This window comes from Mytilus galloprovincialis, chromosome 7, assembly GCF_965363235.1.
Source record: "Mytilus galloprovincialis chromosome 7, xbMytGall1.hap1.1, whole genome shotgun sequence".
Classification (NCBI taxonomy): Eukaryota; Metazoa; Mollusca; class Bivalvia; order Mytilida; family Mytilidae; genus Mytilus; species Mytilus galloprovincialis.
The window spans coordinates 17,150,855-17,163,467 of NC_134844.1; the positions used below are offsets into that span (position 1 = coordinate 17,150,855).

The following is a 12,613-nucleotide window of genomic DNA, read 5'->3' on the forward strand; positions in this document are numbered from 1 at the left end:
TTTGTTTCGATTTTTTAATTGAATAATTCAATATAAAATGTTTGTTTAAAAAGACATGTGATATAGAACTATATTTGCCAGAGTTTTATACTCAAAGCTTTAATTTATACATCCCAAATCAAATATAGAAAGAGTTACAAAACAGGATCACAAATCGTTCAGATTTCAACAAAACTAGGGCATAGAAAACAAAGATATCAGGAGTTGACAACTATATTATTGAAGCAGATATGTAAAATGACATTAAACATTGTGTTAATTGTGTCTGTTTCCAGTCCACAAGTTCGAAGTATGCAATTCCTATCATAATTCGAAAGAAGATGTGTGCTGCTGATAAGGAAGGTATTAGACCAAAAATTTTAAGTCGCAAAGTTTAAGTCATCCCTTCAAACATTTTACGGACCCCACCACAAAATGGTTGACCGTTATGTAATATCTATTATAGGTGATGACAGCTTTTTTCCAATTATTGTGCTCACAATACTTTCATCGTTTGTGACATTACTGAATGAGACCCATCATCGAATTTGTATTTATTTTAAGTTAGACGATAGGTGTCACTAGTTGATTAATTGTTGGTGGTGTTCGTATTGCCTGTTCCTTATAGTAGTGTTTTGTAAACTTGTTTGTCTTTTGGTAAGCTTTCGTTTTATGCCATGGAGTTGCCCTTGTTTATTGCCGTTTTAGTTTTAAATGCTTCATTGGTATCTTCCTTCTCTTTTTGTATTTACGTCTGCATTTAAAAAAATAATTGTGTATATTAATAAAAAATAAAGCTGCAAAACCAGGTTCAACCCACCGTTTTTTAATCAAAATGTTCTGTACCAAGTCAGAAAAATTGTAGTTGGCATCTTATAGTTCGTTTCAGTGTGTGTTGCATTGTCGTTTTGGTTTTTTGTTGCACTTCAGTATTTCTGTTATTTCGTTGTTTTCCTCTCATAGCGAATGTGTTTACCTCAGTTTTAGTTTGAAACCAGGATTTTTTGACAGATTGATGTTTCTAGAATGGGTCGATCCTCTAGAGGGTACTTATTGGGATCCGCTTCTGAACGACCTATGTTCTGTACTCACATGAAGCAGAAATCATATAAAACCTTTAAATTTGGAAGAAAAAAATGAAAAAAGAAAATCATGGAAAGTTCATTAATTTCACTTTTAGATAAAAAGATGATATTCTGTCACTCAATAACATACTTTTCAATGGGTTCTCACATCTCAACTATAATCAGATTTCAATTTTACAATTGAGAACTTCCTTTTTCACAGCAGCACCATGTTCTTATCTCAGATTATACGTGGCGCGCGTGCATGTTCACACTATACGGACTTTATTGACAGGGGTGTTCACCTTAAACAAAAACTACTCCAAATGAGTTACGAAGCAGACCTATAGATCTACACTGCGTGCATTTTGTGATCAACATTACGAATTGTTTGACTAATATGACATGTCAGTATTTTAACTCACTAACGACAATTTGCACGATCTTAGATCTTAAAATACATCTTCTGAACAGTATTTTATCGATGTTGTCCTTTTGCCGATTGTAATAATCTAACTGAGCAGAGCAGAAGATGCACATCCTGTCGAGGACACCGACGGTTAGCTTTGATGGCACAATAACAAAAGGAAGCGATATATATATATATTTTGGAATATCATTAACGTCGTCATGTTTAAAGCCAGATCTAAAAGACAGAATAATACTGTATGTACTTCTGATCTATGCAAAGGACAAGCACTGCCTTGCTTTTAAATATACAAAAAAAAGACTTCTTAAACTATATTATTAAGAGTTGAGGAAATGAAAGAAGCAAACAATCTTCAAATTTTATTATCATAGGGTAGCAATACTCGTTATTGAAGCCTTTTCATATCACTGCTTTCACAATTTAGTACAGTTAAATACAATTTTATCAGTTACTTTCTTTCATATTATGCATTCTAACAATATCATGAGATAAAAACAGACACAGTTCTGAATAATACTCTTATATTTCAAGTTTTGTTTTAAACACTTACAGAAAGGCTGTTTTCAAAAGGCAAAATTCATAAAAGAACCCATTGTTTTAGAACAAAAGTTAGATGTCTGAAATTTTAAATTTATGTCCCTCTAGTTGTTTTCATTCGTATTTACGAGTTTGAAATTGAATAGAGGAAATCTATTGCATCGTCCACCTAAATGAAGCAGATTCCTTGATTGTTTCCGTATATTTTGTTGGTGTAAAATCATTTGAATATCAAAACTCCTGGCACATTCCAAATTGTTTACAACACAAAAGGTGCCACACATGGGGCAGGGACTTTTCAATTTACCTCTCCAGAACACTTGCGTTCAATCCTTGATTTCAGCGATGTTCGTGCTGTCAAATGTTGTTTTTTTGTGTGAAATGTTTTGTGGTTTTGTTTAAAATTCTTTCGTTATTTGTCATTTTTCGCCATGGCGTTGTAAGTTCTTCTTCAACTTTGAGTTAAAAATATCTTTTTGGCATCTTCGACCATTTTATTTAGTGAAACGGAAATAGACGGTTTGTCACACTAGATATAGCCATGTAACATGTTAACATTATTTTATATATAATGTACAAATGGTTTCAAACGAAACCATGACAATGCATGCTTTTTTCAAGACTATTGACATTTGTTTTCACCATCTGTAGGTTATTTATATGTTGACAGTAAGCTACGACTACAATAATAATAGAAAAATAAAGATAAACCCTAACTATATTCTAAAATTATACTTCTCCCGAAATAAATCTGTTTATTTGATTTATAACATGTTAGTGTATATGTATCTGTCAATTGTTAGGTATGGTGATATTTAGATGTCTTTTGGATACCTTATGTTGTTTTCTCAATGATGTATTACCCAAATCTTTTATTTCATTCATACGATGATAAAACGACAGGGTATGCTCATTATTAAGCGTATCATAGAGGAGGAACATCATTTGAAATATGCTTACTAAGTCTTGATGTCAAGGATTATATTGATTAATGATATTACTTAATATTCCAGCATTATAATAATTCAATAATTTATGCTAATATTTGACAATAAATTATCAAACCTATTATGACTATGCTTATATTTACTTTGTTAATCCCAAAACCGATAAATACACAGAATCTAACTGAACCTGACTTTATCTAGGTTGGTTAATGCTACAGCGTTTAAACATTTAATTTCAAGTCAGCTTGCTCAAAAGTTTCATTTAAACACATTACGAATAGTTTTACAATAAATTTGAGTATATTCTTAATCTGTGGAACCGGTTGATGATGAAAATTTAAAAGGCAGTAGAAATAAAACGATTTGTCAAAAGTTTACAAACAAAACTAAGGAAACAATAAGAAACGATCAAACTTTTCTGTGGGCCACTGAACCTTTCAATAAAGGATCGTTCGATGTTCTCATTATATGATATTTACACTGAAAAAGCGTTACTGGTTTAGTTGTTTCACTTCCATATTGATACAATAAATCAAAGTTTGATGCAATATATTTGAAGTTTGTTCCTTTAATATGAACGTTTTCCCCAAGGGGATTTGGTCCACTGTTGGCGTTTGAAAGTTGGATTTTTAGTGAAATATCCTTCGTAAGACTGTTGTTGCTCGAAGTTTTCCATGGCCTTTGTTGTTGGATTTGCAGATACGGTTGTTCGTTTCTTTCCCCATCGAGCCTCCCACATCTGGTGTCGTTTAACTGCATTGTGGTCATACACTGGTAGATCCTGCGATGAGTCCAATGAAGGTCCAAACGATGGCATGGCTATTCCACTATGACGAGAATTCCTTTTCCCATAGGCGATCCAACGGTCACGTTTCCCATAAGCTACTGACCAGGAATATTTGCCTCTCTTTTGAGTGCCAAGTTCACTTAAATGAGATGGGTATTTGTTCTGTCTGTGATCTTCATTTGTGTCTTTGTCCCGAAAATATTCATCTAATAGTTCGTACATTCGTAATTGCCCATCTTTTTGGTTGTTATTATTGCTAATTGGGACGGCGTATACACCTACAAAAGAAATAAATTATTTAAAACAGACTCAAAGAAAACAGGTTTGTTATCCTTTGCGTAAGTTTATATCATTAATAAAAATATAAACAACAAATAGTAAAGTATTTGTATAGTTGTTTTACTACCCCATTAACGTATGCTGCACTTTTTAAATTAACACTTAAAAGTGCTTAATAAGACAAAACCACTAAACGTAAAAACGTTAAAACCACCTACATTATTTGATATGTCACCATTGAGTGCAAAAAAGAAAAGTTTTTTCTTTCTTTTTCGGAAAAAAATGTTCCCTGCCCTAATTCCATCACAGACTATTTGCAAGTCAATAATTTCACACTAAAGCTGGAGGTCAATAGTTTTTTTTAAGAATATTAAATGGCAGTTAAAAGTTTTAAAGACTATTAACCGCAATACAGTAGTTGCAAAAACCATTAACCAAGTTGTTTGACTTAGATAACTCCATTGACTCTTCGTGTTACTTTTTAATTTCAAAGGTAGAACATTTACATAAGCAGTATAGTAAAGTGCTACGGAGACTTTTCGTACTTAACGTATTACTAGTCGAGACTGTTCGTACTTAACGTATTACTAGTCGAGCCGCTTTATAAATCTAGATAGCCAAAACGTAATGAATGCTTTCTGGGGGAGCCAAAAATATTACTGAAGACGTCCTTTAAGAGGCTAGCTTCGTAACATATAGTTCAACACAAATGTATATCTAAGACATTGCTATTATCATTTCTACTACAATATTGAATGGAATCCTGCAGATGGGTTTGTTTATGTGTTACATATTTGTTTTTCGTTCATTTTTGTACATATATATATATAAGGTCGTTGGAATTGTTTTACATTGTCATTTCGGGCCCTTTATAGCTGATAATTCGGTATGGGCTTTGCTTATGGATAAAGGCCGTACGGTGACCTAAAGTTGTTAATTTCTGAGTCATTTTAGTCTCTTGTGGAGAGTTGTCTCATTGGCAATCGTACCACATCTTCCTTTTTTATATTTATAGCTAAAAGTTATTTTCGTTTGCATCCGTCTTAAAATATCGTGGTCATTTTCCGAATATGCTTTGAAATTCATAAATTACTTTGTAGAAGCAAACTTAAAAAAACGTCCATCTGAAAATTTGTTTTTTTTTATAGCTCTTAAACATAACTAATGTATGGTATGGGTTTCTCGTCGTCTGTGAAGATCCTGGTGTATTGTTATATAATTTTAATAAACGCTATTCATTCTCAGACAAAAATTTACATAAGGACGCCTGACTTTGAATAGTATAAAATTAGATACATACATCCAGAAGGAAAATACCTTTTTTTTTGGTGTTTATTTTTGGGTTTAGTAAAATACTTACAGAATTAATGACTAGTCTGTAAGTGTATAACTGTTCATTTAATGTCATTCCAGCATTTTCATCATTTTTTGTAGCTTAAACATATTTTAGTAAGACAGCAAATCATAATTACAATTAAAAAAAAATGATAATAATAGTGCTCTCGCAATTCTGTCAGAAGAAAGAGACAGATCATGCACAATTCTTAAATGCACAAAATATTTTTGAACTGTCAATTTGGTTTGAGTTTACACAATACATTTTGTGATTATTTTTAGCTATTTATATAATAGTATTTAACTTTATGTTAACTTGATATACACTTTCCGGCAATTTGTTCATATAAGAAAATTGATATAACAAAACAGAGGGTGAACATTAATTGTGTTATTTTAAATTATTTCAGTTCTAAACTAATAACAAATAGCTTTTGCAAGTAAAATATCTATTTTACTATCGATTTGGAATTGGATTCGAAACTCTAAGCTGAATTAGTTCACATAAATCATCCTCATTATTGTTTTTGTGTCTCCCAGGGCAGGCAATGGGACATCGCTTAGCAGAAAATACTATTATCAATCGTATCACGTGATCACACAACATTTCCGTTATCTTAACGACAATACGTCAGATAGATTTACGGCAATCTATTACGACAATAGATATGTATCAACGTTTCAAGGAAACAGCTTTTATTTCGATTTATCACTGTTATTATTCTTTGTTCGATACACTTTTATAGTAATGCGTCTGATAATGCAAAAAGTCAAGTATTAGATTTTTTGTTTTCAATATTGTATATACTAGTATCTGTTAATGTTATACTTCTTTTTGTTCTATTTGAAAAAAACAACATGAACTATCAGATAAATTTCAGAAAACGAATTAAACTTTAAACCTGTTCCTCAACATATTAACACTTTATTCGTCTAGGGGTTCAACGACTTCATATTAGCTCAGCATATACAGCTCAGTGTAGATCCTTGTTGTTATGCTCTTAAAACATTTTTTTTGTCGTGAGTTCCAAGTTTCCAGAAAAACTTTTTATGATCACAGAATCAAAGTGACATGTTTGGTATTCATTTTTTTTTATTACTTAATTTCATTATAATTGCCGAAGAAAATTTTACTTTTTCTACATACCAATTCTAAGAAACAAATATTTGACAAATGATTCCAATGTTTCTGAACACGTTACATGTTTCTTGTTAGTACAATGTAAACGTACAAACGTTATTAAGATATTAATATATAATTATATTAATATTTATTAATTCTCTTAAAAGTTTATTCAAAATTGTTTCCATTATAGAAAGTATGGTTTAATTTATAAGACCAAAAAGGGGTCTTTTAAAGTATATCTTGAAGGCCGTACATTGACCAATAATGGTTTACTTTTATAAATTGTTATTTCGATGGAGAGTTGTCTCATTGGCACTCACACCACATCTTCCTATATCTATTGTGTATCCTTTTTATCATTCAAATTATGGAAAGATTTCATATATCAAATTTTAAAGTAAGACCAAAAGTACAATTCAGACGAAATTGCCATAGCTTTAAACCAACAAGGTCATTAAAATTTTTTTAATTGCACTATCGATTAGAAGAAATACTTTTTTAATATTCAAATTATTGATAAGTACGTATTTGTAAGTAAAGTTATAGGTATACTGTCTTAAATACTAAAACACATGTAACCACCAGTGAGTGAAATGAAGATAAGTATTACACGGGATATAAGACTAGGTTGAATCAATCATTTGAGGTTTGAATTTGCATTCTATTTACCTCTTTTACCTAACCATTAATTGGTTTTATAAACAGTATTGTATTGTTATAATCTGAACAATAATTAAGCGTAGGAGAAAAACATGAACGGACTTGAATATTATTACATGTACATATGAGGAAAAATAGTTATTAATAGGAAGAGAGTTAAGAAAAACATCGCTTTCGGCTATCAACACAAGAAAAATGACGCAGATGACGCTTCAAAATCGAATTAATAATTACAATGTAATTTGTAATTATGTAGCCAGCGATAGCTTTGATTCATTGCTAAAAGCCTTTAATACATTCTACATATATGACAAATCGGCGATAAAGACATGTGAATAGAAAAATAGTGATAAATTTACTTTCAATAACTAATATATTTTTAATCTAAATGTTATCTACAACTTAAATAAATTTCAAACCACACAGAATTAACAAAGAACAAGACACGCGTCTCATTCTAAGACCTTTATATTTAATACGACTGAAACAGACGGAACACGATACTTTAGATTAAATTTCTGAATATATGAAGTTTTCTTTTTTTGTGGGTTCTAAACACGTTCGTTAAAAAAGATTCTTGAAAACGTTGTTCGTTTTTTGAAGTTTTTATGCCATTTAACGGTTTGTGTCAAATACAGCAAAATCAAAATAAGATCATAATTTTTTTCTTACATGTACAATGTAGGTGATAAGCTATTTCCACAAATATATTTATATATATATATATGTATTAAGAATGCAACACGCTCAATGGTACACATGTAAATTCACGCCTGTGATTATTTTTATTCCATCAAACAAGATCAACTTCACTATTTTGAATTTTATCGTTTGAAAGTATAAGACTAGCATAACAATGTTGCTTTGAAATTTTATTTTGTGTGATTTGAATTATTGTCTCATTGACGTATACCCAAACATTCGTTTATTCATAATTTTAACTTTTCGGTCTTGCTGCGGCGGCGTTCACATTTTGAATAACCCCTTTTATACTTGCATGTGTCACTTACATATATCATTTGGATTGTTTGTTTAAAATTAAAGGCGTTCATATATAACTAAAACATATATATCTCACAATTGTTTTCAATTATGAATGATATAAACCTGAATATAACTGGCTTATAATGGAATCATTTCCACTGTATCACGGATGATTAGGCTGTATAAGTCACTTATGTTACAGGATTTGTCAATTTCAGTGTCTATAATAGTCTAAAAGCTGACGGTTTAATGCTATTGCAATGATCCGAACGGTTTTCTAGAGTTCTTTGTACACAGAACAAACTTGTGTCATTAGTTTAATGTCTAGTAAAACAAACGACAATGATATGACATTTTAACACGATCAGATAGCAATAAAAGTTTTAAAATTTTTTAAAAATCAAAAAGGTCATCGCAACTATAACAAACAATGCGAGTAAAGCACGCTGCAAATTAATTGTCCATGTTTCGTTTTGTACTGTATCAAACATTATATTGTTATTGTAGAAACTGAGCATAAACTACAAATATATGTACCAGTGTATCAAACGGTAGCTAGACCCCAGTGTCACCAATTTTTTTATATTATATTATCAGTGATATCTTTTAGGAAAAATTAATAAAACCTGTTTACCTATATGGAATAAATAAACTCATCATAGATAACAGAATTGCAATTTTGTGTTTGCGCCAGACCCCCGTATCGTCTACAAAAGACTTCTTTACTCCAAATTCATTGGATGTTGGATGTGTACGGATTGATAGTTTAGTCTTAGATGCATGATTTTGTTATTAGTTGTTAATGGCTTTGAACTAGCTGTCAGATAACTGCGGATACTCTCAGATCTGTTCATTGTGTCTTTTTGTGTCGGGATATATACGTACCCGGCCACGTCCACTTGTATTTTTGTCCATCTGATGAGTTAAGTCTTTTTCAACTGATTTTTATAGTTCGTTCTTATGTTGTACTGTTATACCACTGTCCCAGGTTAGGGGAGGGTTGTGATCCCGCTAACATGTTTAACCCAGCCATATTATTTATGTATGTGCCTTTCCCAAGTCAGGAGCCTGTAATTCAATGGTTGTCGTTTGTTTATGTGTTACATTTTTGTTTTTCGTTCATTTTCTAATATAAATAAGACCGTTAGTTTTCTCGTTTGAATTGTTTTACATTGTCTTATCGGGGCCTTTTATAGCTGACTATGCGGTATGGACTTAGCTCATTGTTGAAGATCGTACGGTGACTTATAGTTGTTAGTGTCTGTGTCATTTTTGTCTCTAGTGGACAGTTGTCTCATTGGCAATCATACCAAATCTTCTTTTTTATATTATCAATGATGCTCGAACAAAGGCCAATTTAGGAAAGAAGTTGATGGGCATTGAGGACTAAACATTCCTAAATGTATTGCCAAATACAGCTAAACTAGTCTATTACTAAGGGAGAGATACACCGAAGCAAGTTTGACAATACTATAGTATTTGTTCATATTCTTAAGATATTACTGAATATTATACGGAGTGAATCAATCTTAGATCAAATAACCTGACCTGAGAAAAGTTTTCAAAACACATCATCATCAGTTAATAGAATTTGAACCTACATATATGTTTTTGATTATTACAATCGTTTTATTGTATAGAATTCCTATCATTCTAATTATGATCAGTATACTTATCATAATATACAAGTCTGTTGGATTGATAAGGAAAGAATCTGTTGATAAAGTACATCTTTAAAGAGCAAGTCATGAATAATTCAACAGAATGAGGAGGGCGTTTTTATTACACGATTCTTCAAAGTCAATTGCATCCTCGACAAGGAAACGACAAAAAAAAAACCAACACAACTTTACTTGGAAGTGTACTCTTGTCTATCATTACAATCATTAAAACAAAGTGATACATACAAATTTACCTAACGTTTGACTTCTAATTTGTTACTAATTAGACATAATACGGTCTTCAAGTCTTTTAGAAGAATCATGGTTAAATAAAAAAATGTATTCCTTTTTAAAATTGATTTATATTTATGCAATAAATTCCATTTGTTTTAATCATCGCTGAACACTTGGTGCAAAAGTTACTACCTAACATGCAACATGGAGTGGTTTGCCGTGTCAAAGCAATGTATTAAAACTGGTTTATGCAACCAACAGCTAAAACATTGAAATACTATTTCCGGTCTCCAGACCTCACTAGAGGTAATAGCACTAGTGGTTATTCTATATAAGTAGCATTTAATAAAATTTCTTAAAGCTATCGAAGAGGGGCGAAAATTCCTAGAAGGCGGTCTACTCAATGCTGAAATGTTGCTACATAGAAATGGAAATTTCACAATTAGGAAGCTTAAATCATCTCATTTGGCGTAAAGTTTTGTTTTCAACCGATCCTCATTGTCAATGTCTAGATGTACCTTACTAAGAAGTTCCTGTATGAATAAAGAAGGGCAACATTAGTATACCGCTGTTCGAAACTCATAAATCGATAGAAAAAAAAAACAATTCGGGGTAACAAACTAAAACTTAGAAAAACGCATTTGATATAAGAGGAGAACAACGACACAACAGAAACACAACATTATAATGTAACACACACAGAAACGAACTTAGCATTAGACAAAATCCGAAGACAGCCTCATAATAATAAAGACACTCAAAAAATAGTGTGCTCATAAGATATCGTAATCTCCAAGCCTTAAGGTAGATCATAAGTAAATGTTTTTTGAGACAGATTTTTTTTATAATTTGCCAAAATGAAGATCTTACTACGCTTTTTTCAAAAATATAACGAAAAGTATGGGTCACCGTGATATTTTTCGAGCTATGAGTCGTTGAAAAATGCCTAAATTTGGTTAGTTTGTGCATGAAAAAACACATAAGAGTGCATAAAAAAAATTCTATGAGATAGAATTTTGAAATAAATTGTGAGAAGATAGTTTTCATAATATATTTTAAGAAAATAAAAGGAAAACATGGTGTCACCGAACTTGTTTTCTTGCCACAAGTAAAAATAAAAAATTTCCCTATTAGTCCAGTATAAATTTTGTACTAAAAGAGTTATCTCCCCTTAAATGGCTCATTTGAAAAAAAATGATTTTAAAAACCAAAAAGCTTGATATTTGTCAAAATATTTTGAATAATACAATAAATTTACAAGTTTTCTTAATATAGATAAACAGTCTAACCATTAAATTGCAAATCTGTTTCCAAATTTGTTGATTTGGGCAAATAACTAGACCGATTTTGTACTGTAATTGTACAATCCAAGATGGCGGTATACCATGAATCTATCTTAAGAGATCCTTAGCGAGACATCAATAATTAAAAAATAAAAAAAAAAAAACAAATACACTGTAAACATTACAAGACATAAAATTTAAACTGACATCCCTGTTTTGAATTGAGTGCCACTGGCATCTGGTGTATCCTATTGTAAGTCTGATATCTTCGGATGAGATGTTTATATACTTCACACAGTAATTGGTATAACGATGCAATAACAGACTCAGGAAGTTTAACATGGCTTGAAGTTAGCAAGTCACAACGATTTCAATTCTTTATAAAGATATGGTATTAATTGTACAAATCATACATTGAAAGTTAGCAAATCGGAACCTGCTTATTTTGCTAACATTAATTCCTCGTTAATCTAGACTAACATTTGTTTTTCATTTTCATTTTTGAATGTTTATGGTTAACGCATTTTTTCACGCGAGTTACATTAACCATAAGTAACATCAGTTTATTGATATAATAGCAATACATATAATATTGCAGATAAAAGCAAAATAATGTTTTATCCAGGACAACAAATTTGAATATCATCAATTAAAAAAAAAAACACTTTTGTTCATAGCTACATTGTATATGAAAGCAATTAATTTAATGACTTAAAATATGGAGGCATACAATAGAATGGTCACGATTGCCAATGAATACGATCAAGTATTTGTATTTTATGGTACTCTATTTTATTATCCATAATGAAGGAGGCATTAAGTGAATATCTGTGTTTGCATTGGCTTGTTAATAGAATAATCATATACAGTACACATTTCACATACTATATTCAATCTCAGATTACTACAAGGTGTCTCATAAGTGTCATTTAATAGAAATAGCTAAACATTTGGTAATTGTACAATCAATGGTAATTAATATACTTTATAATCGAGTCAAAGCTGCCCCGTATTAATGCACTTATATACAAGTTTTTTTTCTAAAAAAACTTATTACTCTTGTAAATCAAATAGTAACGTCTGTCACTGGGCACAGTAAAACTGTTGTTTTTGCTTCTTTTTGTTATCCAATAGGCGTACATGTATGTGGTGGTATTTTTTAACGTTAATATTGAATAGTTTAGTTCCAGCATGTATCGTTTAGTGCAAGAAGTTACAAGCTGAAAGAAGAAAAGAAAAAAAACCCACACAAAAGAACGATAGGAAACCTAATTCTATTTGTGTTTGTTAGACTAATGTCTTATCCT

General features: G+C 31.0%; 1 protein-coding gene across 1 annotated transcript in view; it reads right to left on the reverse strand.

Moving 5' to 3' along the window:
- Positions 1-3,318: 3,318 nt before the first annotated feature.
- Positions 3,319-12,613, reverse strand: part of LOC143082436 (uncharacterized) — a 29,332-nt gene continuing 20,037 nt past the window's right edge. Inside the window, exon 2 of the mRNA XM_076258093.1 lies at positions 3,319-4,022. Within this exon, the coding sequence (XP_076114208.1) occupies positions 3,526-4,022 (497 nt within the window). The 3' untranslated portion in view covers positions 3,319-3,525. The remainder of the gene's footprint in view (positions 4,023-12,613) is intronic.